The following is a 23,359-nucleotide window of genomic DNA, read 5'->3' as shown; positions in this document are numbered from 1 at the left end:
GGAAGGGAGAGATGGGTGTGCCTGGGGTAATAGTGGCTGCTCAGGATTCTGGTTCTGTTCTGTAGCTTGTAAATAAAACTAATCATTTCTCATGAAACACAACAGGTATAAAAAGATCCACAGTCTGGAGCCTGGGCGTGGGAGCTGCAGGAGTCTGTCCAGTCCGCGTGGCCGTACTGCCTTCAGCAAGAGAAGACAGTCCTGTAGTTTGCTTGTCTGTTTCAAATCTTCATCACTGAAAGCTGAGAAGAAGGGGAAGAGGAAAAAAAAAGCCAAATTCGAGCCCTTTCATTAATTGGTAATTTTTGTTTTAAAGTTGGCTCCAGCGTCTCTAGACTGAATAATCACACTGAAGGGTGGGAGAATTTCATTTGCTCTTTAATGATTTAAAAATTGCTTGTGTTCCTTCCCTTTTCCGTTTCGTTGGCTCAAAGTCGGGTCTGGGCCTCCGGGACATAGATCTCAATGCTGTCCGCGCTCTCTGTCGCGGAGTTCTGCCGCACCGATGCGGCTCTCTTGGCGGCCAGGAGACGCTTTCGGGCTTCCTGGCGCTGCCTGTCCCCAGAGTCCGAGGCCTTGTCCCGGTTCAGAGCTGTTCGAGACTTGGCCGGCTTCTTTGGCACAGGAGGGGGAGGTTTCTTCTCTTCCTTTAGAGCGAGACAGTAAGGAGATAAAAGAGTAACATAAAGACAGCCATCATGTGCGCCCCATGCCGCCCCTTCCCCACCCTTTTCCTCCCCACCTCCCCCCTACCCTGTGGCTTCCACCCAACTGGTGGCTGGGCCACAAGCAATAGACACAAGTAGCACAGGATGCTGGGGGGGGATGATGACGGCTGGGGGCAGTACAAGGTGCTTCTACAAAGCACCAAATGCTGGATCCCCCCTGGATTCCTCCCTGAACAAAGCAGTAGCAGATTTAGAGCTGGAAGAGACCCTTAAAATCCAATATTCCTACTTTACAGGTGAGGAACCAAAGTCTAGATCATGGAAGGATTTTGCCCAGAGTCACAGGTGGCTGAGCCAAGATCTGAATCACGGACTTCTGATTCCAAATCTAAGGCTTGTTCCCCTGTATCCTTGTGACCATTCAAGGCACTGATGCATTCTACTGGTCAGTATCTGTTTGTTATTTTTGCATTAGCATTCATTAATGGAGGCAGCATGGGTGTGATCAGAGAGCCAGTCTTGCAGTCAAGAAGGCTTGAGTTCAGGTCTTCCCTTCGCCTGATACCGTGGGGCCAGAGGCAAGTCACTGAACCTCCTGGTGCCTCAGTTAACTCTCTAAGACAAGAGTTCTTAACTCGGAAGGTCTGTGGATAGACTTCAAGGCTGTCTATGAACTTGGGGATAAGGGAAAAATTTTATCTTTATTTTCACTAATCTTTGGTTTCCTTTGTAATTATGTTTTTTAAAAATAATAATGATAATAACAACTAACATTTATATACTGTTTATTACGTGTTGGACACTATGCTAAGCACTCAACAATTATTATCTCATGAGATCCTCACAACAACCCTGGGAGGAAGATGCTCATTTTATAGATGAGAAAACTGAGACAGAGATGAAGTGACTTGCCCAGGGTCACACAGCACAGCGTCTGAGCCTCAGATCTTTACGACGCTAGATGTAGCACTCTATCCACCATGCTGCCCACCCAGCTGCCTTTTATGTCATGGACACCTTTCTATGACTGAAAAAGTTAAGAAGCCTTGTTCTAAGATTATAAATTAGATGCATGCTAATCTACATCAGTGGAGGACGTTTCTATACAGAAGATCTAGACGGCCCTCTCCCAGTAAAATTCATTAACGACACTGGACTTTATGTATTTATATGTACATATATATATGTTTCTTTTTTGTCTTTATCTTTGCCAGGTTTGGGAGATCAAGACTATATTTACTTCACTGAAGGAAGCAGGTAGTCTTTCATCATTCTCTACCCTTGGAAATGATCTGTTATAACACAGGAATGATTAGCTCTTTGAAGATTTGGTAGAAATCACTTGAATCTGTCAGTTCCCAGTACCTTTTTTGTAGAGCAGCTCTAAATGGCCTGATTTCTCCTTGAAAGATTTTTCTATTTACACAACCAGATTACTTGTTTTGTTAATTTGCAACCCCCTCATTTTATGAAGTAGGAAACAGAGGCCCAGAAAGGGGGCTAGACTTGCTCAAGGTCACACAGCAAGTCAGGTCAGAGTTGGGATTTGAACACAAGTTTCTCAAATCACCAAACAGGGCTCTATAGTGTTGCCGCCATCGTCCCAAGGGTGGGATTGTCCGTGCATAATAGTGCAGCAGCCAAGACAGCACAAGTCACAAAGGAAGCCACAAGACAGAGCTTTGGGATGGGATGAGATGGAGTGGGATGGGATGAGATGGCAGGAGAAGCATGGATTCCAGGAAGAGAAATGGGTCTGCGTGGTCCTAGCTTAGAGACACATCGAGAACCGAGCCGAGCTGCACTGACCGATGGTAGAAAGTGTTATTTCCGACTAGGTCACAGCCCCTGGATTTCAGCCCCTCGGCAGTGCTCCATGCTCACCTTCTTCTCGGGGGGGTCCGCCAGCTGCCAGCTGTTTGCTTTAAGGTGGTACAACTCATCAAACTTCATACTGATGTCTTCAATGGATAACTGCAACAGGTCCCAAAACCCAGCCAAATCCTGGGCTGTGGGCCTGGGGTTGGAGTCAGGGTTCTACATGGGTGAAGAAAGAGGAAGACTCAGTGGCTGTGCCCCCCACTCCCATCCCCACCCTTGGGGATCATGTCAGGATAGGAACAAAGATGAGGTTTTGGTTCATTTGTTTATTTGTCCATTCATGGCACCAACAAACTGTTCAAGTAACAGAAAGGCCAACATTCCTTCTCCTCATCCCAGAATCTGCTCTGTGACTTCAGCCTAAGCTGCACAATACTGGAAACTTTAAGCATATATCCTCTTTGCTCAAGTTTCTGTCCAAACCAGTGTCTCTTCTGACCCTTTTATCAACAGCAGTTTTTTTCAGATGGTCTTTCTCCCATTGCGCTTTCCCAATACCCACCTATCACAAAGTAGGAAAGCAGTTTGAGGGGAAATGGGGACAGGCTGTAGGTATGGGAATGGGGTCTGAGGTATGAGGTCATTTTGTGACTCTGAACCAATCATTTCCAACTCTTGAGCCTCAGGCAAATGGCATCACAGGGATCACAGGGTTAGAGATGGAAGGCACCTCAGAGAATCATTAAGTGTTCTCCTATTCTATGGATGAGGAAACCCAAGCTCCTACTGTGGGGCAAGTTGACAGGGCTGGTATTTGTGATCAAGTTACATCAGAATCCCAATTTCTACATACTTTCCATTTGTCAGGGGGATAATAACCCCTGTGCACCATCTGTTAAGGCTATTGGGAAAACCCAAGGAGATAGGGAGGATGGATTTGATGATGTTTCATCAGTGGTGAAACTGTAATGACAAAGCATCATAATTTAATAATGGATGATTAAAATTGTTTTTTGACCAAATGAGTTAATTTCATCAATATAAGGATACCGATAAGTAACTTCCTCTGACCAATGTAGGTCTAGCACCTACTAGGTACCAAGAGCTGGAAAATCGAACCTTATTTTCCCAACTTCAAGGCCAGCTCTCCATCTGCTTCTCAATATAGACCTCATTATTCCTAGCAACAATGAATATTACTGTTCCCCAGAAAGTATTGCTTATGCTGGCCTGGCTACCAGGAGCTCAGAACCGGCATGGGGGGAGGGCGGTTTCACAGAAGATTTGTATGAGGAAAACAATGAAACCAAAAGTCAGATGTAGCGCATTTGGGTCTCTCCCTTCACGACTCTTTACTGTGATTATTTCAAGTGTCATTAATAAGAGTGATATTTCCTCCTGTTGATCTTGTAATATTTAAGGGTTATCACATGCACTGTCTCACTGGACCCTCACTGGAGTCTTGCCAGGCAGAGCCAAGTTCATTAGCCCCATTTTTTTCAGAAGGTGTAGGCCCAGAGAGGGGAGGTCTGCCCATGAGGACACAGTGTGTAACCATGACTGGAATCCAACTGAACTTACAGCTGAGGGTTGGTAAAACTTAAACTTCACTGTCTTTTGGGAGAGCCTGTACACTGCTGCCATCTGTTCACCTCCTTTTTAAGTGAGAGCCCTGAACAGAGCCTTTTTTGTCTCATCCTCCCAGTGACTCCTTTCAGTCTTTTGCCCTTCTCTTTGCCCCTAATCTTGGCCTAACCTTATAGACCCTAGAGCTCAATGTCGTTCCCAGTACTTTCACCACCCCCCTTCCTGGGCTCGGTGGCTCAGAAGGTCATTTCTGGGCCAGAGGACACACAAGTCACCAAAGTGAAGGTGGTCAATTATTGACCAATAGAATTCTACCACATGAACACAGTCCCTTATGGGTAAGACATTTCAGTCACCACTTTTGCCCCTTTTCAATTTGAATGTTTGTGGAATGAGCAAGTTCACTAGTTCGAAGTGGGCCAGACTTCTTCATCTGACATAAGGCAACAAGTCCAGCTCCTCCCGCTTCCCCTCCCACCCCAAACTATTAGTTCTGGAATGTCTGAGTCACTTTAAAGACCCAGGATTTGCTGTTGACATCTCTTTTCCCCAGAGGAGAAAGTGAGACCCTACAGACCCGAAGGAAAAGCCTTGATTTGGCAGCAAGCTAGTCAGAGGGACTTCTTATGAGGGAGTCAGATCCTGTTCTCACCCCTCTACCCCGTCAACCCAAGCTCACAGCAGCTTCAAGGGCTACCAAGGGAATTCAGACTCACCAAGTTTTGGTCACAAAGACCTCGGAACTGCTGGAATTTCTGAGACATCAATAGCTGGGCACTACCAACAGCACTGAGGACTTTCCCTAAGACTGAGGAAAGAAAAAAGGTTGGTCCAGATCAAAACTAGTCAATCTCAGAGAAGGCCTGAGAAAGATACTGTAATAATTACCATTATTATTCATAACAACTTATTGTTTATGGTTTTAACGTTTACAAAAGCACATCGTCCATAATCTCACGAAATAGGATGTACAAGTAAGGATCCCTTTTCATTTTTACGGATAAAGACCCTGAAGCTAAGAAGCACCACAGAGATTATAAGTGCTACAGAGAGAATTTAAACCCAGGTGTTCTAGCTTCAAGTCTGATGCTTCTTGGTTATGGCTCTGCCCCCATAACCTACTGCCTTGATGATGCCCACAACTCAGCCCAGCCCTCCCTGGAGAGGAAGGAAGGTTGTTACCTCCTGTTCCAAAGCCACCTCCTTTGAAGCGTAGGACAAATATAGACACACAAACAGAAAAATCTGCTCCAAACCTCCCACCCCCTTTGTGGCAATGCCAGGGACAATGACAGTGGTATTAACAGTGATGATGTTCACAACAACCCACAAAGCTACACCACTAACTTTCAAGACTTCCCAAATGCTTGCCCCATGGTCCTGTGAGAGAGAAGGTTAAAGTACTGTTATCTCCATTTTATAGAGTTCAGGCCCCTTCATGCTTGGAAGAGGACAATGAGGTGCAGAGAAGAACTTGTCCTAGGTCCCACAGGTGCTAAGTATCAGAGGCAGGATAAGGAAACTGAGGCTTGGAAGGCAAGTGACCTAACCCAAAGTTACAAGAAGAATTGGTTGGCTTGATAATCTTAGGAAAACATGGAAAGATTTGAATGAAAAAATGAAGAGTGAAATGAACGGAATCAAGAAAATGTTGTATATAGTAAGAGTATAGTTTTAAGAACAACTTTGAGCAAGTCATTCTATCATAAATACCCAAATTAACTACAGAGAGCATATGAAGGAGGAGGCTATCTGAATCCAGGGAAAGAAATGATAAATAGAAGCATGTATAGAATGCTTTTACGTACATGTGCACATTTGTGTCTAATGGTAGCCATCTCGGGGGTGGGGGGGAGAAGGGAAAAAAGGAAAAAAAAAGAAATTGACATGATAATTGTATTATATATTTAAAAGAAATAGTAAGTTGTACATAATAAATCTGCAGTTTCATGTCCAATCGTCTTTTTTTTTATTATAACATGTTATGGAAAGGCTTATTTTATTCCATAAATTAAAAATAAATAAAACATAAAAAAGAACAGTTGGTTAGGACCAGGGTCTCTGGACTCTCAGAGCCTGGAATTCATTCCATGTTCTCCATCATGATCAGATCACTTCCTCTTTCCAAAAGAGAGGCGGAGAATGACAAGGGCTGAATGGACACAGGAGCTGATACCTTTTGGGATCTACTCGTTCACTGGCTTTCTTTTTTAACGTGTGAGGAGTTCCACTGGAGGAGTGCGATAAAGAGGGAGGATACTTCTAGAAATGACTGAAGGAAAACTCCCAAAGCCATCAATAAAACTTATTTTTAAAAATGATCAAATCACATGAATTCCATTATCCTATACCTGTTCAGTACTAAGGAACACTGAATAGATTCAGAGTTGGAAGAAGCTAGTCCAATACTTTTTCTATTTAAGAGATAAAACAATGACCTGGGAAGTAAAAATCATATAGGCACAAAGAGCAGGACTGCAACTTTCACTTCAAACTCACCATTTAAAAAACTATATTGTACCATCTCACTGGATATTTGCCAGACATGCTCAGTGCACTTTCTTTCATGCTTCATCTTTACTCCTTGTGAACCTCCCCTGTTCTGCAGGGGTAGAGGTTACTTGCCAGGGAGAATGTTGTCCTCTACATCCCTATTTTAGACTGGGGGTGTGCAGTAAGAATGAAATGCCTTCCTTTCCCACGCCTTTTTCCAAGGGCTGACCTTTGCAGAGCAGGACAAGGCAGTGCAATCAATCAACTAGCACTTATTAATCACCTACTATGTGCCAGGCACTCGTGCTAAGTGCTGGGCAAAGCTCTTCGATGCCAGGGAGAAGAGATGGGAGAACAGTGAACCAGTTGAAAGATGAAAAATAAAGTTCAGCCAAATGACACATGTCTGCAGGATTCCATCTCCATCCCCCTACCTCTGCAAGAAAGGGAGAGAGCTGCTGACTAGGGTTTCAAGGCTCCACACACAGCCCTTCTTAGCTATTTCAGAATATCTCAATCCTGTCCACCTTCCCTAGAAGCTCCAAGGGCCCTTGGCCAGGAGACAGACTCTACTACTTACTAACTGTGGAGACTTTCCCTTCTCTGGGTCTCAGATGCCTAATCCAATTGGACTCAGTGGTCCCAATGCTCGTTCTGTTCAGCTCTGTAAGAGAGAAAGAGCTGATATTCTGGGCTGGAGAATACAACTTCTGTACAGGCCATGGCAACTGGTTTTCGTTCAACAAACGTGCAGAGAACTTGTCAGCCTGGTTTAAAAAGCTGAACAAAAAAGATCACAGGCAATACAAGAGGAGAGCCTGGATCAAGAGCCAGTAAACATGGATTTCAGTCCTTTTCCCTCTCTGTGACTCAGCTTCCCTTCTGTAAAGTAAGGCAGTTGTACCAGACAGTCTCTGAGGTTCCTTTCACCTTTAAAATTTTGTAATTCTCATCTGGAACCTGAAAACCATATCCCCACGACTAATAATATTTATGGGTGCAGATACATATAATTCTAGCCTGGTACCCCCTCTCTCAGAGAAGAGCCAAGCTTCTGGGCTCAACCTCTTGCTTCCCCTCCTATGTTTCAGCAGAGATTGCACAACAGCACTTTTGAGGAGTCCTTCAGTGTCCATGCTGCACTCAGAGAAGGAACAAGGAAAAAGAAAGAGCCCATCAGGCCTACTCTGGTCCCTGAACATCTATCACGTCACCTTTGGGAAACATGAGTCCCTCACCTCCCCCTCCAGCCCACCCTCCACATAGCTCACCAAAGTGACATTGCTTAAGTGCAAGTCTGACTGTGTCATACCCTGCTCAAGAAGCTTAAGTGGCTCCCTTCTTCTTCTGGGATAAAATACTAACTTCTCAGTTTGACATTTAAAGCCCTTCACAGCAGGGCTCCAGTCTTCCTTTCCAAGATGTTTCCACATTACTTCCTTTGAGCACTCTACATTTCCAGCCAAATCAGCCTTCTTGCTCTCACCCGTGGACACATAACATTCCATCTCCCAAGCCCTGGCAGAGGCTGTCTCCTATCCCTGGAATGTCCTCCCCTCTTTTCTTCAACCTATTACAACTCCCAGTTTTCTTCAAAGCTCAGCAGAAACATTGCCTCCTACTCTGGGCCTTTCCTAATGCTCCCCCCTTTCCTCCTTCCATCAAACTACTAGTGCCTCCAAAACTGGGAAATTACCTTGTATTTGCTACGTACAGATTTTGTATCTACTTATATGCATACACATTATTCCTCTTGATGGAATGTTAAGCTCTGTGAGGACAGGAACAGTTGGTCTTTGTGTCCCAGTGCCTAGCACAGTTCCCGGTACAAAGCAGATGCTTAATAAAGGGTTGTTGACTGCTTGGGCAGGAGAGAATTATGGATCCTAGAGATACCAGTCCCAAGCTGCATGGGATGTCAGAGGGCTTATCATCCAAGTATATGAAAATGAAATTCTTATTACTACTAATGACAGGGAACTCACTACCACCCCCCAAGAGGGCTCTGCTCACACCATTACTGCACAGACCTCACTGTTAAGCAGCTTTTGCTTCTACCAAGTCCACAATTTGCCTCCCACTGACTTGAACCCTATGGCATCTAGTTTCAGCCTCCATGGTCAAGTAGAACTAGCCCAATTCCTCTTCCCTGAGACAGTCCCTTTCTACAGCTTAAGACAAACATTGTATAACTGAGGGCCCCAAGTCCCCTCCCCTGAGAATAGATCATCATCAGTTCCTTTGAGATATCTATTAAGTCATGCAGAGAAAGTCCTCATGGAGGACCTGGAGTCAAGGGAATTTCAACCTAAAGGAGGCTTTCTGATGATGCAGAGAACCCATTAATTCAACACATATTAAGAGCCTACTTAATATACAGAGTATGGTGCCTGACTTAGAGAGCAGCTCTGAGTCAAATTATAGGTCACAGAGCGTGATATTGTGAGGCAGGATGACAAAGTAGATACATGCATAGGCAGCTGGCTTTGCGAGTCAACATAAGCTTGGGTTCTACTTCTAACACATTCTGGCTGCGTGACACAGGGCAAATCACATAAACCTCTCAGTTGTAGGAAGCAGTTGGTGATCTGCATTTGGTAAAAGGAATTTCTGCACTGGGAGTTCTAGATACCAATTGTAATCACAGGCTGGCACTAAAAAGAAATAAATAAACAAATAAATAAAATTAAAAGAGCCTTCAAGGCTTTAAGTACTGACGTGGTACAGCAGATTGAAAGTTGGACTTGGAGTCAGAAGACCCGAGTTCAAATCCTGTCTCAGTACTTGATGTCTTCTGAGGTCACATCTAGCTCTGAGTCTACGATCTCAGGTTTATAAAGCACTTTCCCCTTTAGAAGTTCTGTTAGAGGTAGGTGTACAAGTTCTGTTACCCCTATTTTACAGAGGGGGAGACTGAATTGCAGAGGGGGTTCCTCAAAGTCAAACAACTACTGAGGAGGCTATGAACTTGGGTCCTCTGATTCCCAGAATTTGTGCTTTTTCAGCTTTTAGAACTTAGCAAACGGTACCTGGCACACAACAGACGCTTAATGAATGCTCACCCATCAACACGTTGCAACAACAGAGAGACCATTTGTCATCCTTATTTGAGAGAATAAGAATCTGCTGGCCAAGTTCGGCTGAAAGGACAGAGAACAGTTCTGGAAAATGGGTGTTCTCTCCACTGGCTTCCGTCTACCAGTGTCTCTCTGCCCTGTTATCCATACTACAAAGTCCCACACTTCTATGGTTTACAAAGCACCTTTATTATAATTTTGTGAGAAAGGTAGTTCAAGTTCTTGGTAAAATATATAACAAAGACTTTAGAGGTCACTTAGTTCAGTCCGATAATTTTACAATGGGAAGAAAAAATTTGTCCATGGACATGAAATCTGTGAGCATTGGAACTGGGATTCCAACCTAGAGCCTCTGACTCCAGATCCTATGCTGCTGCTATGATATCACTTTTGTCTCAATATTAATTAATCAATTAATTAATCCATAAGCATTTATTAAGGCACACTATGATGCTAGGTACTTTGGATGCAAAGCCAAAAAGTGAAACAATCCTCACTCTTAAGGAGCTTCTATTCTATTTGGGGAAATTAAAAATAACAAAGTAATTACTAATTACCAACAGCCTAAACCCAAGGGCTCAAACCTAAGGAAACACCTCTCTTCCTCCAAATCAAAGTTAGCCACAGAAAAGCCTTGTTCCCTAAGGCCCATGCAAGAGGTTTACATCCCTCTAACATTCACCCAAGAACAGATGGCTCTGGAGGAGACAGTGAGGCTGGTGACCTTGTACAGCCCTCCCTCACTCAAATCAAAGTCAACTGCAAGTCATGTCATCATCTCCCTGATGTCATGGTCCTCTGTGAGAACAAAGCACAAACAAAGCACCCAAAATGAATTCCAAAAATGTCACCCACTCTATGACAGAGTCCTCAGTAATTTTTGCTGTTCCTCACAGTCACAGAGTATCAGAGAGAGTCAAGTCCCATCTACACATGAAAAGAGATGCCCTTTACAACATTATGAATAAATGGTTGTCCTGCCTATGACTGAATACCTCCAGGGAGAGGAACCCACTCATGGCCTCCAGTCAGCCCATTCCAATTCTGAATCGCTCTTATTGTTAGGAATGATCCCTGTATAGGCAATCTAAATCGTGGTCCTGCCCTTAACACTTCCCCTGCACAGAAGTCAGTCTGGCCCTCTGGGGCCAAGCAGATCAGGCTCTTTCTACATGCCCTTCAAATGCCTGAAGACAGTTATTGGGTCTCTCTTTATGTATGGGCTGCTTCCACAAAGAACAACTGGGGAGAGGGAGGGAGAAGGAGAACAAAAGACAACTTAGGTTATTTCAAGATAAGGATCCCCATCCCTGTTTTATTTACTCACTATGGCTCTATTTTATCTACCTAGGGATGATCTATTGAATTGACTATATTAGAAGCTCTTTTACAGAAAGGACCACGTGATCTTTTCTGGGAAGCAGTTGTGGTGTTGGGGAAACCTGATTTCCAGGTTACTGCTCTTTAATTGACTTACTTTATTGACCTTAGGCAAATCACTTTCTATCCACTCTTTTGAAAATGATTTTTATTGTCATGAATTTAACATTAATTTAAAAAGGATTCTATGTTGTTTAAATATAATAGGTTATTTGTAGATAATATATAAATATAACCATATTAATTATATAAATACAATTACATACTGTAATATGATATAAATACATTTAATGTAGACACATATTAAATTTAACGTCCTGGTTCCAACCCTGCCTGCCGGGCCGTGCTGTATTTCCTTCTGTGCTCTTCTGTGTGTTTTTAGATATTTTGTTGATGTGTTTTCCTTTCTTTCTGGTATGGCATCACCACCCCACCAGACCCTCCGTAATTTTCCCTTCTTCCTCTTCTTTGTAAGAAATAAGGATAGCATCATCAAGCACATCTGCTGTGTGTCAACATGCAGGTCGTCCTCCTTCTGCACCTGGAGCCCATCACCCATCTCTAACAAGACTTCTAACCATTCTTCCAAGTTACCTCCTTCAGGAGCCTCCTCTTATTCCTAGGCACCTCCTATATTTGTTTCCTTTTTTGGAGGCAATTGGGGTTAAGTGACTTGCCCAGGGTCACACAGCAACTGTCTGAGGTTGGATTTGAACCTAGGCATTCCTCTGACTCCAGGGCCAGCGCTTTATCCATCGCACCACTTAGCTGCTCCCCTAATACTTGTTGTGTAATACTATATATTACCAGTTATCTGTGTTTGGGTCTTTTTCCCTTACAAGACTGGGATCACCATGAAGGCAGGAACAGTTTTTTATCTAATTCTGGCATCTCTTGTAATGTCTACCTCCTCAAATCCAGCCTCAGACACTTGCTAGTTACATGACCCTGCCTCAGTTGTTCATCCGTAAAATGAGCTGGAGAAGGAAATGGCAAACCACTCCAAGTACCTCTGCTGAGAAAACCCCTAACAGGGTCACAAAAAGTCAAACACAATTGAACACCATCATCCAATGCCTGGAACAGTGCTCTGCAAAGAGCAGTTATTTAATAAATACTTAAGTGTTGAATGTTTGACCATCCCCTTAGCTGATGACAGTGGGCACAGGTCAGATTTGATTTAATAAATATTTATAAAAAAGCACTGGGCTCTGGTGTCCAAGAGGTATGGTTTAAATCTGACCTCTGACACCATGTGTGTGAACACAGGCAAGTCACTTCACCTCCCTGGGACTCAGTTTACCCATCTGTAAAATGACTTTGGGATTAGATAACCATTCAAATTCCAGCTGTAAAGCTGTGGTTCTGCCAGGCACTGCATTTAGTCCTGTAGATTCAGCAACAAAAATGAGGGGGACTGCTATCAGAGGAACGAAAAATTCCTTTCTGAATGACCATTTCCAAAAATTCCACATTATCTTTATGTATAAGAATCTGGAATGTAGGTTGTCAGTGCTGTGATGGTCAAGCAGAGTCAATCCAAACAACAGCTACATTTGAGCATCCAGGTCTAATTCTGTACCTGAATCCTTTACCTCTTAGCTAAGAGACTTGACCTTAGAGGCAACTTAGAAGTCTCTGCTCTTGGAGACCACTGAATCCAAACTATTGAGGCTCCAGGGAAGAAGTCATCTGAATAACAGAGGTGATCCCAGTGGACCAAGCTCCCTTGTGAAGTCTTCAACCAGAGGCTTCCTGGGGGTGTGACTGAGGGTCCTCCTGTACAGGTCTGGCTTAGCTGACCTCAGAGCTGACTTCCCTGCAAACTCTGGATTTTGGTGACTAAGCATTCGTGTCTACAGCACTGTGCTTGGTGCTAGAGGAGAAAAGGATAAGTCAAACCTGGTCTCTGCCCACAGTGGCCTCCCAGCCCTGTAGGGCTCTAGCACAGCATATCTGAATGAAATGAAAATGAGACTATCAGGTGCTAGGAACAGAGACATAGGTCACACTCTTCCGTTTAATGTGAGTTCCTTGTGTCTAAGAGCAGAGGGGTGAGCCCTGGCTATCAGAAGGTGAAACCCCTTCCTGGGATCTGTGCTCTGGCTGAAACAGTAGCAACGTGCGGGAAGTCAAAGGAGTCTGAAGAAAAGATGCTCGAAGGGGCCTTAAAACAATCTCCCAGGACAGAACGCGTATTCCTAGAGAATGCAAGCCACTCGTTTCTGGCATCCAATGAATGCAACAAAGGAGGCTGAGGAAGGCTCCATGATTTGACAACTGGGGAAACTGAGGCACTGCAAAAGGAAAAAGTTAGTGGCACAGCCAGGGCCAGGCATCAGGGCCTTGTCTGATCAATCAAACAATATTTACTAAGTACCTATTATGTGGTAGGCCAAGGGATACAAAGAGAGAGGTGAGGGACTAAGGGTACGAAACATGTCAGACAAGGTTGACATAGAATGGTTAGTTTTGTTGGACTATTTTCCCTACCTTTTTCCTTTTCTAATTTTTGTTATGAGGGATAGCTCTAGTTGGGAAGGCTAGAGGAGGAAATATTCAGAAATAAATGTGATGTAGTAAGACATTAAAAATAGGATTAAATTAAAAAAAAACCTAACATAGAATAAGCTTTACTTCTTGAAAGAGAAGTTTTCGATTTGTCCAACCCTGTCCCCATGATGATTTCACCAAAGAAGGCCCTGCCTGGACCAGCTGGTCTAAACACGTTGGAGAGGGATGCACAAAGATACAACAGCACAAGTCTACTATCCTGAAGTGGGATGGGAGCAGCACAGTCCTTAGCCTCTGTTAGACCAGACCCTCCCTAGCCAGATCTGGGCTCATGTTTTTGGAAGGACCCATTATTGAAATGCATTCAGAAAAGGATGTCAGTAGGATGGTGAGTGAGTTGGAAATCATGCCATGTGGCAACTGGAGGAACCGGAGTGGGGTGCCTTCCCTCAAGAGGACAAGATGTAGTGGGTCATGATGATGGTCTTCAAATATGTGAAGGGAGATTATTAGGCAGTCAATCCATCAACATTTATTAATGCATCTGTTATATTATGTGCCAGGTACTATGCTAAGCACCAGCATGAGGAAGAGGGACTAAGTTTGTTCTGACTGGTCCTAAAGGGGAGAACTAGAGAAGAAAGCAGTGCCTTTGGATTCAGAGGATCTGGGTTCAAATTCTTCCTCTGATGCCTACTACCTGTGTAACCTTGGGCAAGACACTTAATGCCCCTGAGCCTGTAAAATGTGTGTGTGTGTGTGTGTGTGTGTGCGTGCACGCATGCTCACAGGCACATCTTAGATGGCCTCTGGTCTCTGCTAGCTCTATCTATGATTCTGTGACAGGGAGACATATTTCTTCTAAATCTGAGGAGAAGCTGAATGAGAGAAGGAGTGGACAGAGTAGAGTAGCTAGATCTAGCTTAGCTCTAAAGCCACAAAGACCTGGGTTCCAACCTCCCACTGATTACGTGGCTCAATTCAACTCACTTTGCAACCTCTCAGTGCTTTAAGCCAGAGGAGTCAAACATGAAGGCCCCTCCCTAACTGGGAAATATTTAACAAAATAAATAAAAATACAGTAAAATGTAGGTGATATTAACGTGTGATTGTCTAAGTCACTCTGTGTCCCTCAGGTCCAGTTTAGGCGGCCCCTGCTTTAGGCAATTCCCTAAGATCATTAAGTTGCAAAAAGGATGCCAACTTCATAGTGGATAAAGTTGCCTTCCCAGGAGAGCTCCCTCTACCAATGAAACCCCAAATCCAGTCCCTGTGAGGGGAAACTCCTAATAATCAGACTGCTCCAACAATGGAACAGGCAGCCTAAGAGGCAGGGAAGCGACTCCTTACATGCTGAAGATCTTTGGAGAGAAGCTCTCTCTTGCCGGGCAGTTAGTAGAGCGGTCCATGCTTTGGGAGGGAAGTGGACTAGACACCTTCTAGAGTCCCTACTGAGGATGACAAGCTATGAGCTGTCAATCTCTGGATGGATAATTTCATGACTAATCTTGGAAACAGACTTGACACCCCTACACGGCTCAAAACCCCTCAGTTGCTGTCCCCCTACCCCCCCACCCAGGCCCCTGAGGATGCAGCTCTTTCTTCCCTACCTTCTTCAGAGAGATTGTTCTCTTTGGCCTCCTTGTCCATCTGACAGCACCATCCTTCTAACCTTTCTGTCTCTGCCTGAAGCAACTTCAGGAACCAGTAGCCGTCCCTCCGGCAGGCCCCAGGTTGGGAAGGCTCCAGGGGAGAGCTGGATGAAGTCTCCAGCCAGGGGTCAGGTGGGGGAAGTGAGGAGGTTTCCAGGGCTGGGTCAGTGTTATCTCCATAGGAGAGGTTGCGCTTGATCTGGGAGGCCTTGGCGGAGGGCCGGGGGCTGGTGTCAATGTTGATGGAGTTGTGGTGTGGCGGGCAGTCAGACAGGCTCCTCTCAGAGGATTTACAGCTGGAGTCGTTGGCCTCCTGTGTGTCTGAGTCAGTGTCCCGCTTGGAGGACATACTGTGAGAGGCTCCGCTGTATCTACAAGGAGGGGAACAGGCGGGTATCAGAAGGTGCTGTTGACCGGGCCGGACCAGGCCCGTGTGTGTCTCTACCACACCCAGCACATACATCAGGGAGACAAAGGAATGCATCACTTCATCATGCCTGCAGCTGGGTCCCAAAGCCCCCTCCACCTCCCAGGCCTCACCCCCGCTGCATTCTCTGCGTAGCCCCCTGCCTTGCCCTGTGCGCGCGCACACACACACACAGACACACAGTTATAAGGTTGCCTGCGTACTGCAATAGGCCATTATACCAGAACGACACGTCTGCAGCCTCAGGGACGTTGCCTCTGCCCTAAGCTCTTTCAACATCTGCTTTTGCCTTACAGAGCAGAGGCTCAATTCTGGCAGCACACGGCCACGGGGAAGCTTTCATGGGACCACCGAGCGCCTGTTGCCTGCCCCTGCCCCAAGCCCAGTCTAGTTATCATCAATATGGGAAGGAGAGACATGGGTTAGAGCCAAATGGTAAGTGCAGCTTAAGGGTAGAGGAGGAAGAGGAGGGAAGAGAAAAAGAAAGAAGAAACAAGGTAGGAAAGAGGGAAAATGGAGAGAGAAAGAGGAAAGAGGAGGAAGAAAGGAACAGAAGAGGACAAAGATGAAAAGAAGGAGGACGAGCAAGAGAGAGGAGAGAAGGAGCAGAGGGAGAGAGGACAGGAAAGGGAAGAAGCCGCCGCCGCCTCTCTCTGACTTACCGCCACTCGTCCTCTACCTGTACCCCGATGGACTGGAATTTGGTAGCGGGAGGTGGCTCTTCCTTTGGCACTGGCTGAATGCAGTCAACCTTATTGAACGACAACAAAAAAAAATACACAAACAGAAACAAAAAAAATAAAACAAAAACACAAGAACTTGCGGCTGGAATTCACATTAGTAGAACACAAAAAAAGGTCCGTGCAGACGGACAGACAGACTAACGGACAGACAAGCATGCGGACACTGCACGCTGACGTACAGGCTGAGCAGGGAAGCCGGGCACCGCTCATACCACAAGGGCGAGGGAATGGGGAGATGGGAAAGGGGGTGTTACTGGCTGTCCCTACTCTGAAGAGGGTGGCATCAGATCGGTGGTTTTGGGTCCGCTGTCCTCAGGGAGTTGGAAACCGTTCCTTCTAGTCCTCTCCTTTATACACATCAGAGAGAAGAAGAAAAAGACACACACACACACATACACACGCACACACGCACACACACACAGAGCCACAGTTGTTATGCCTGGGCCATGGAAGCTGGTGGATGGGGTGGGCACTTCCTGGGGAAGGTCTCGGCCCCCAGCAGGCAGGACCCACGAAGGTAGGACCGAGGATCCAGCTTGGAATAAGGAGGAGCAAACTCAGAAGAGCTCTCACAGCCCCAACTGTGGAAGAATCCCTTGAAAATCTCTGGGGAGAATTAGGAGTGAAAAATTGCCAGTAAAAACAATTGACTTTCCATTGGAAAACTCCGTGGATACCTGCACTGTAGCTACTGGTTCTCCCAGGATGGGGGTGGAATGGAGGGGAGGAGAGAAATCACATCTCTGGAAAACAAGCAATAATACTCTCCCTTCCACTTTTCTTCTGTGTGAAACTCCCACACCAAAAGCCACCAGTAAGTCATGGGCAGAACAGGTTTCATAGGATGCGCAGCCTTAGGGCAAGTGAGAAGGAATCTGACAGACTACAACCAAGCTCTGGGCTATGGATTTGGAAGGAGGGAGAGGTCAGCCCCAGGAGCAGGGACAAGGATGAGGCACTTCCCTGAGAAATAGCAGCCACTGGGACCTTCTCTGTTAGTTCCTGCTGGGCCTCTCAGGCTTGTGTCCAATTAAGGTGGTGGGCCCTTGACTCAGCATTCCAGCTGGGAGTGGGGGACTCCCTCTCTAACCTTAGCAGGTCTAGGCTAAAGCTTTCTAAATGGTCCTTCTTCACCAGAGACTAAACCACAGAACTGTAGACCTGAAAGGACATTTAGAGATGGCCCAGTCACTTGGAATTTTTTGTTTGCTGTCCTGTCCTGCTGTCCTGTCCTTTTCAGTTGCCAGTTGTGCCTGACTCTACATGATCCCATTTGGGGTTTTCTTGGGAGAGATACTGGAGTGGTTTGCTATTTCCTTCTCATTTTGAAGATGAGGAAATTGAGGCAACAGGGTGAAGTAACTTGCCACAAACTAGGAAGCATCTGAGATCACATTCATTTGAACCCAGGTCTTCGTGACTTCAGGCCCAGCAGTCTGACCACTGTGCCACCTAGCTGCCCCCTCAAAACTCAAATTTTGCAGAGGGCAAAAGAAGCTCCAAAATGAAAAATGACTTGTCATCAGTGTCACCTGGCTAGTAGGTGAGAAGATTCAAAGCCAGGTGCTCTGATTCCAAAATCAGTGCTTTGTACTGCCTCTCACCTTGTCTCAATGCTCTGTGTAGACAGGGTACTTCTAGGGAACTAGAGCTATACCTTAGCCGTACTTTTAAGCAAACTGGACCTTAGAGGGGCCACTACTAGACTGAGCCAGGGAAGAAAGGAGGGAGATAAGCTCAGAAAGAGAACATGGGCTCAGACTAGGCATTTCAGACATCGGTGAAGTCCAGCAGGATTTAGGCCCAGGATGGAGGGGTCTTGGCTCACAGACATGTCTGTGAATGACTATGTGCTGTCTTAAGAGGTTAACTTCTTTTGCCCCAGGACAGTACTTGGGAGTTCTTTCAACTCTGGTTGCCCAGAATATATATGGACACTTCCAAGTTCCTTTTGTTTAACCCTACAAATCTTAGTATTGGAAGTGACTCAGGCTATTCTAGACAACTTTGTACCTGACAGAGTGCCCCCAACCACATCTCTCCAAGAAGCCACAAGCTGCCTTTGTTTAAGGAAGGCACCTCTAGGAAGGGGGAAGCCAGGGCCTCTCAAATCAGCTTGTTACATTTCTGGGAAGCTCCAGTATTAGGAAATTGAGCCGAGACCTACCTCCTGGAAACTTCCAGTCACTCAGCCTGCTTCTGCCCTCTGGGGCCAAGCAGAGGGAGTCTAATCCCTCATCCCCCATGGCAGCCTTTCAAATACTTGAGTTTTCATCCTTCTACACTCCCAGCTGGAGTTTCCCTCAGGGACACACCCTCCTAAATCACAGCTGGTCCTGTCCACAGCCTACTGAGACAGGCCCCCCAGACACCCACCTGTTCCAGGCTTTCATCAGCTCTCATCTGGACATTTCCAACCTCTGAGGTTCTGGTCATATCTTTTCCTATTCTCAAATTCTTCTTTTATATCAATACAAAGTAAGACATCAGAATCCAAGAATGGATGGAAGAAACCTTAGCAGTCATTTAGTCCTAGTCCAGAGACAAGAAGGTCCGTGGCCAAGATCACATAGCCACATAGCCAGTAAGTAGCAGAACCAGGTCAACAAAACCTGGTTCAAGAGAACCAAATCTCTAAGGACTAAAAAATAACAACAATTTATATGGCACTACCCTCCCTACAAGAGGAATCTGAAACCTGGGTTCTAATCTTATCATTAACTTAGTTATGTGACATTAGGCAGTTAATTCCCTTACCCTCTTCTCTGGGCCTCAGTTTCCTCATGTGTAAACATGAGAGGACCGGACCTCCATGATCTCTAAGATCCTTCTGGTTTTTAAAAATCAGTCATTTCCTGTCTTCTGGGCCACTACATATCTAGTCTGCTGCTTCTCACTTGATGCTTTGTCATGTGTGGATTTCCTCGTTTTTAAAGGTTTACCCCTTAACTGGCCTTTATTAAAGGGGTAAAGGGGCAAGGCCTTTGGGCCCTCCAACTCAGAGAGGAGGGAAAGGGAGTGAGAGGAGCAGTACATCTAAAAAATAGTTGTCTTTATAAGATAGATCTAGGCTTTCCCTGGCTCAAACCTTGATGACTAAGACATGTTGAGTGGAATTAGATCTCCAAGGTTTACCTTGTTTAATTTGTCAGTACTTTATAACCTCTCACTCCTAAACAAAAAGATGGTCTTCTCAGGTCTTCTAAGTCCAATCTCTTTTCCAGGACAGGAAAAAAGCCATCCTGACTGATATCTAAACTGCACTTGAATACTCTCAATGACAGGACATTCACTACATTAATCCATTATTAGGACAGCTCTGATAATAAAGCTGAAATCCGCACCCATGTAAGTCTCTGTACTGTTCCTCTCTCCTCATTAAATTAAAAACAAAACTTCAAATTGGGACCACTTTTCCCCACACCACCTCCCACTCCCATAGCCCAGGACCACATCAAGTAAGTCTGTTCCCTTTGCCATAGACAGTGTCTGTAACAGGAGGATCTGTAGTCTGAGCTGGACGGTTTCCAGAGCTGATCAGGATGGATCCAAGTACCCACTATAGGGATTATCTTTTCTGGCCCACCAGAGAAACCTACCCGGCTCCCCAAGAGGGCTCATCAGTGAGGCAGGCAGGCAGGCAGACTTCCTGAAGGAGTCATTCCCCACCCCCACTCCTCAGAGTCCCTGTCTTTCTCCCCAGTTGTAGTAAAGTGACTTTTCAGGTTCAGATTTTGGGAAAAGTAAGACAAAGGGAAAAAAAAATATTCAAGTGGTTCACTGGAGATGAGCACAGCCTGATTGTCTGCTGGGAGCACATCAAGGGCCACAGAAGAAAAGAGTTTGGGGCCAGGGCCCTCCCTGCTCATCACATTCTCTGTTCCCAGGGTGGACAAGTGGCCAGAGGGCACTAGTCACTGGATAACAGCTGCATGGCTCCATCACAGTAACTGCCGTATAGCTCCTTCCTTTTTGGTTTTTAGCCACGTTTTTACTTTGGTGATTTCTCTCTATGACTCTTTCCACACAATCTGGTCCCCATTCTCAATGTTAGTTTCAAATCAATTCTGTTGAATTACAAGTCAGGATAAAAGTTTTATCCCACCCAGCTGACACAAGATAGAATGGTACTACGTTATAGCACTCTGAGGTCTGGACTGCAGGAGGACTATACCCAGAATATGTCATCCATTCTCCCAACAGTTCAAGGCTGATGGTCCCCCCTCAGACTTGGGACAGCAGGGTGAGTAGTAATCAGAGCTAAATCCCTACTCCCCACCCCTATATCTCCCATCCCCTTACCCCATTCCTTTCTCACCTGCCCAGTAGGGAAAAGAGCTTCTGGAGGAGACAATGAGAAAGAGGACATAGCAAGCAGTTTCATCCCCTTACAGCCTGGAGGCCATTTCCCAAATCTCTATTCTGAGGGGGACTGAAGTAAGAGCTATCTTCCTTTGCCCTCCCCCTCCCCAGCCCCACCCCTGCTTCATACTGTCCTTGTGCCTGGTACAACAAGCGACCTACCTGTTCTCCAAGCACTGGGAAATGCTCTTCATGAGTGACCCCTATATCTCGGGGTGTCTGGCCCTGGGGGGCTGGGTACTGTGGCCTACATGCTTCTGCTGCTTTGTCCGGCTACTATACCAGCCTTCTCGACTTTAAGGGACACCTTGGATCAGAAAATCTGTTAGGTGGCAACCTGCCTCGAGGAGACAGGCCAGCAAGGAAAAAGATTGTGTGGACGGACAGTGGACGAGCAAACGTACAGGACATGGTGGGATGAGTGTAACTACATTCACCAGGAACCCCATCAGGAGGAAGAAAAAAAAAGGCACAACACCTCACGTCCGTGCCGTGAGCAGGGCACAACGGAGTGAAATTTGGTTTGGAATCAGGAGCCGAACTCTGGACTGCATTTTGGCCAGACCCTCAAGGAGAGCCCAGGAAAACCGGCCTCCAATAATGGTGAGGCCGGTTCCTTGAGATGGGTGAGGGGGTCAGCCTCCGATGTAATTACACCCACGTGCACAGAGTGGAGTCTGACACACAACCAAAGGGACCCATACTTGTATTCCTATAGATGAAAGTTTCCTTTTGGGGGCGGTCTCGGCCTTGGGCTCCTCACTGGTCAACGTTCCTTTGTCGTTCTTCAGAGTGGCATTTTTCTGGGGTAGTTCGGGCGCCTCCCGGGCCTGAGCTCCTCCTCCGCTGCCCTGGGTCACGCTGGGGGGTCGGGTGCTGTCTAAACTATCAGAGGAATTGCTCAGACCAGATTGGCTGTTGACCTCACTCTTGTGGTCCTGGCTGTCAAGGTAGGTGTCCTGGGCCGACTCGGTGCTGCTCTGAACGGTGACCGAGATGAACGGCTTCGATGTGGTCCGGGGAGGGACAGGAGGTGGAGTCTTCTTATATGCCACTAGGCATGATGAACCTGCAGCCATGGCAGAGGGAGAAGAGAGAGGGGGGAAGGGGGAGACAAGGGGAAAGTTAGAGCCAAAGAAACACATGGTTTCATATTATTCTGGCATCTCAATGCTTGAAAGAGGCTGAAGGAGAAGGGGAACCCCCCCCCCAACATCCCTAAGGTCCAGTGTCCTGGCTGGGGTCATTTCTATCTCCCAAGCTGTTGGTATATCTTTTAAAAGCAAACTGACCCATCTCAATCAGCTACTGCCTGAAAAAAAAAAATTTCATTTGCCTAAACTTAAACACTATGTGATTATAAGGATCAAGATTGTCCACAGGGAAGGGAAGAGAAAATGTATCTCTCCTCCTCTTTCATTAGACGTGTGGTGCTGTGCATGTGGAATGTCATGTGTACTGTCAAATGCAGGTAATACTGGTTTTGCTGAACTGGTTTTTTTTCCTCCCTTTTATCTTTGTTACAAGGAATGGCCCACTGGGTACAGGATAGGGAGAAGAATGATATATTTAGAAATGAACGCAATGTAAAAACAAAAGATATACATTATTTTAAAAAGTCTAATCCCAAGAGATATAAAAATAAATAATAAATAAAAAGGCATTTGCAAACATCGTCTATAGATGATTTCTCTGCCCAGGAGAGAAGCCTATGCAGAACATGACCCTTTTCCCCACAGAACTATAGTTTCAGAGCTGGGGGAGACCTTGGTGGTCATCCTGCCCTATCCCTTTCATTTGACAGATGAGGAAACTGAGGCCTATCATAGTTAAGTAACTTGCCCGAGGTCACACATATACCAGGCCAAGCCTGGATTTGAAATGAGATCCTTTGACTCCAATTCCACTGGACAACTAATTTTCTCTATGCCAAAGAGCTTTTCTGGGATCAGCACTCAGTCTGGGGACTTCAGGGATAAAAATTAATTCACTAATAGGGGGACAATAATTCTAGGCTAAAAAAGGATCCCCTGTGGGAATGGGGCCAAAATTTCCCATCTCCCCTTGAGCCTTAAAGGAGTATGGATATTACAGACATTACAGGTATAGTGCTAAAATGGACCCCAGAGGTCATATAGTCCCATCTCCTAATTCTAAAGATTAGGAAATTAAGGCCAAGAGTCATTCATTAAGTGAATTGTCCAAGGTGATGCAGGTAGTAAATCTAAGAGTCAAGAGCTGGACCCAGGTCTCCTGATGTCTATGGAAATAGGTTTTAGTTTTAACCAGTAAAAAGCCAGGAGTATCCTCGGATACCAAACCTACAAGGCTGACTGTCAGCTGTCAGCCCTGACAAACCCACCTGCCCTGCCACAGTTTTTGCAAGGGTTTGGACAGAGGCTGATGATCCAAAGACCAGTCCTGGAGACCTGGGAACTGCCACTGGGTGGGGGGCAAAGGAAGAGATACCCAGTCAGAGGTAGACCTTAATCCTGAGGTGAAAATGCCCAGCTGAGGTTTCCCAACTGTTAGGGTGCGAGGGAGTATTGATCTCTGTTCCTGAACTCACTTAGCATTCGTGTCTGTTACAAAGCACCTTTTTCACAATCGTAAGAAGTGATTCCAATGGATCTGG

At 45.7% G+C, this 23,359-nt stretch overlaps 1 protein-coding gene across 8 annotated transcripts in view; it reads right to left on the bottom strand.

The window, feature by feature from the left end:
• Positions 1 to 357: 357 nt before the first annotated feature.
• DLGAP4 (DLG associated protein 4) overlaps positions 358 to 23,359 on the bottom strand; it is a 223,024-nt gene continuing 200,022 nt past the window's right edge. For 6 of the 8 annotated variants that reach the window (XM_072631413.1, XM_072631418.1, XM_072631417.1 and 3 more), the window contains 6 exons: positions 21,429 to 21,793; positions 16,282 to 16,370; positions 15,151 to 15,563; positions 4,793 to 4,884; positions 2,553 to 2,705; positions 358 to 647 (listed from right to left, as the gene is read on the bottom strand). In XM_072631413.1, coding sequence (XP_072487514.1) covers positions 429 to 647; positions 2,553 to 2,705; positions 4,793 to 4,884; positions 15,151 to 15,563; positions 16,282 to 16,370; positions 21,429 to 21,793 — 1,331 coding nt within the window. In that variant the 3' untranslated portion in view covers positions 358 to 428. Of the gene's footprint in view, positions 648 to 2,477; positions 2,706 to 4,792; positions 4,885 to 15,150; positions 15,564 to 16,281; positions 16,371 to 20,886; positions 21,032 to 21,428; positions 21,794 to 23,359 lie in introns of those variants that run through there. The other 2 variants (XM_072631414.1, XM_072631420.1) reach the window with 2 other exon arrangements.

This window comes from Notamacropus eugenii, chromosome 1, assembly GCF_028372415.1.
Source record: "Notamacropus eugenii isolate mMacEug1 chromosome 1, mMacEug1.pri_v2, whole genome shotgun sequence".
NCBI lineage: Eukaryota > Metazoa > Chordata > Mammalia > Diprotodontia > Macropodidae > Notamacropus > Notamacropus eugenii.
Note: the sequence above shows the minus strand (reverse complement) of the source record. Positions and strands in the feature narration are given on the sequence as shown.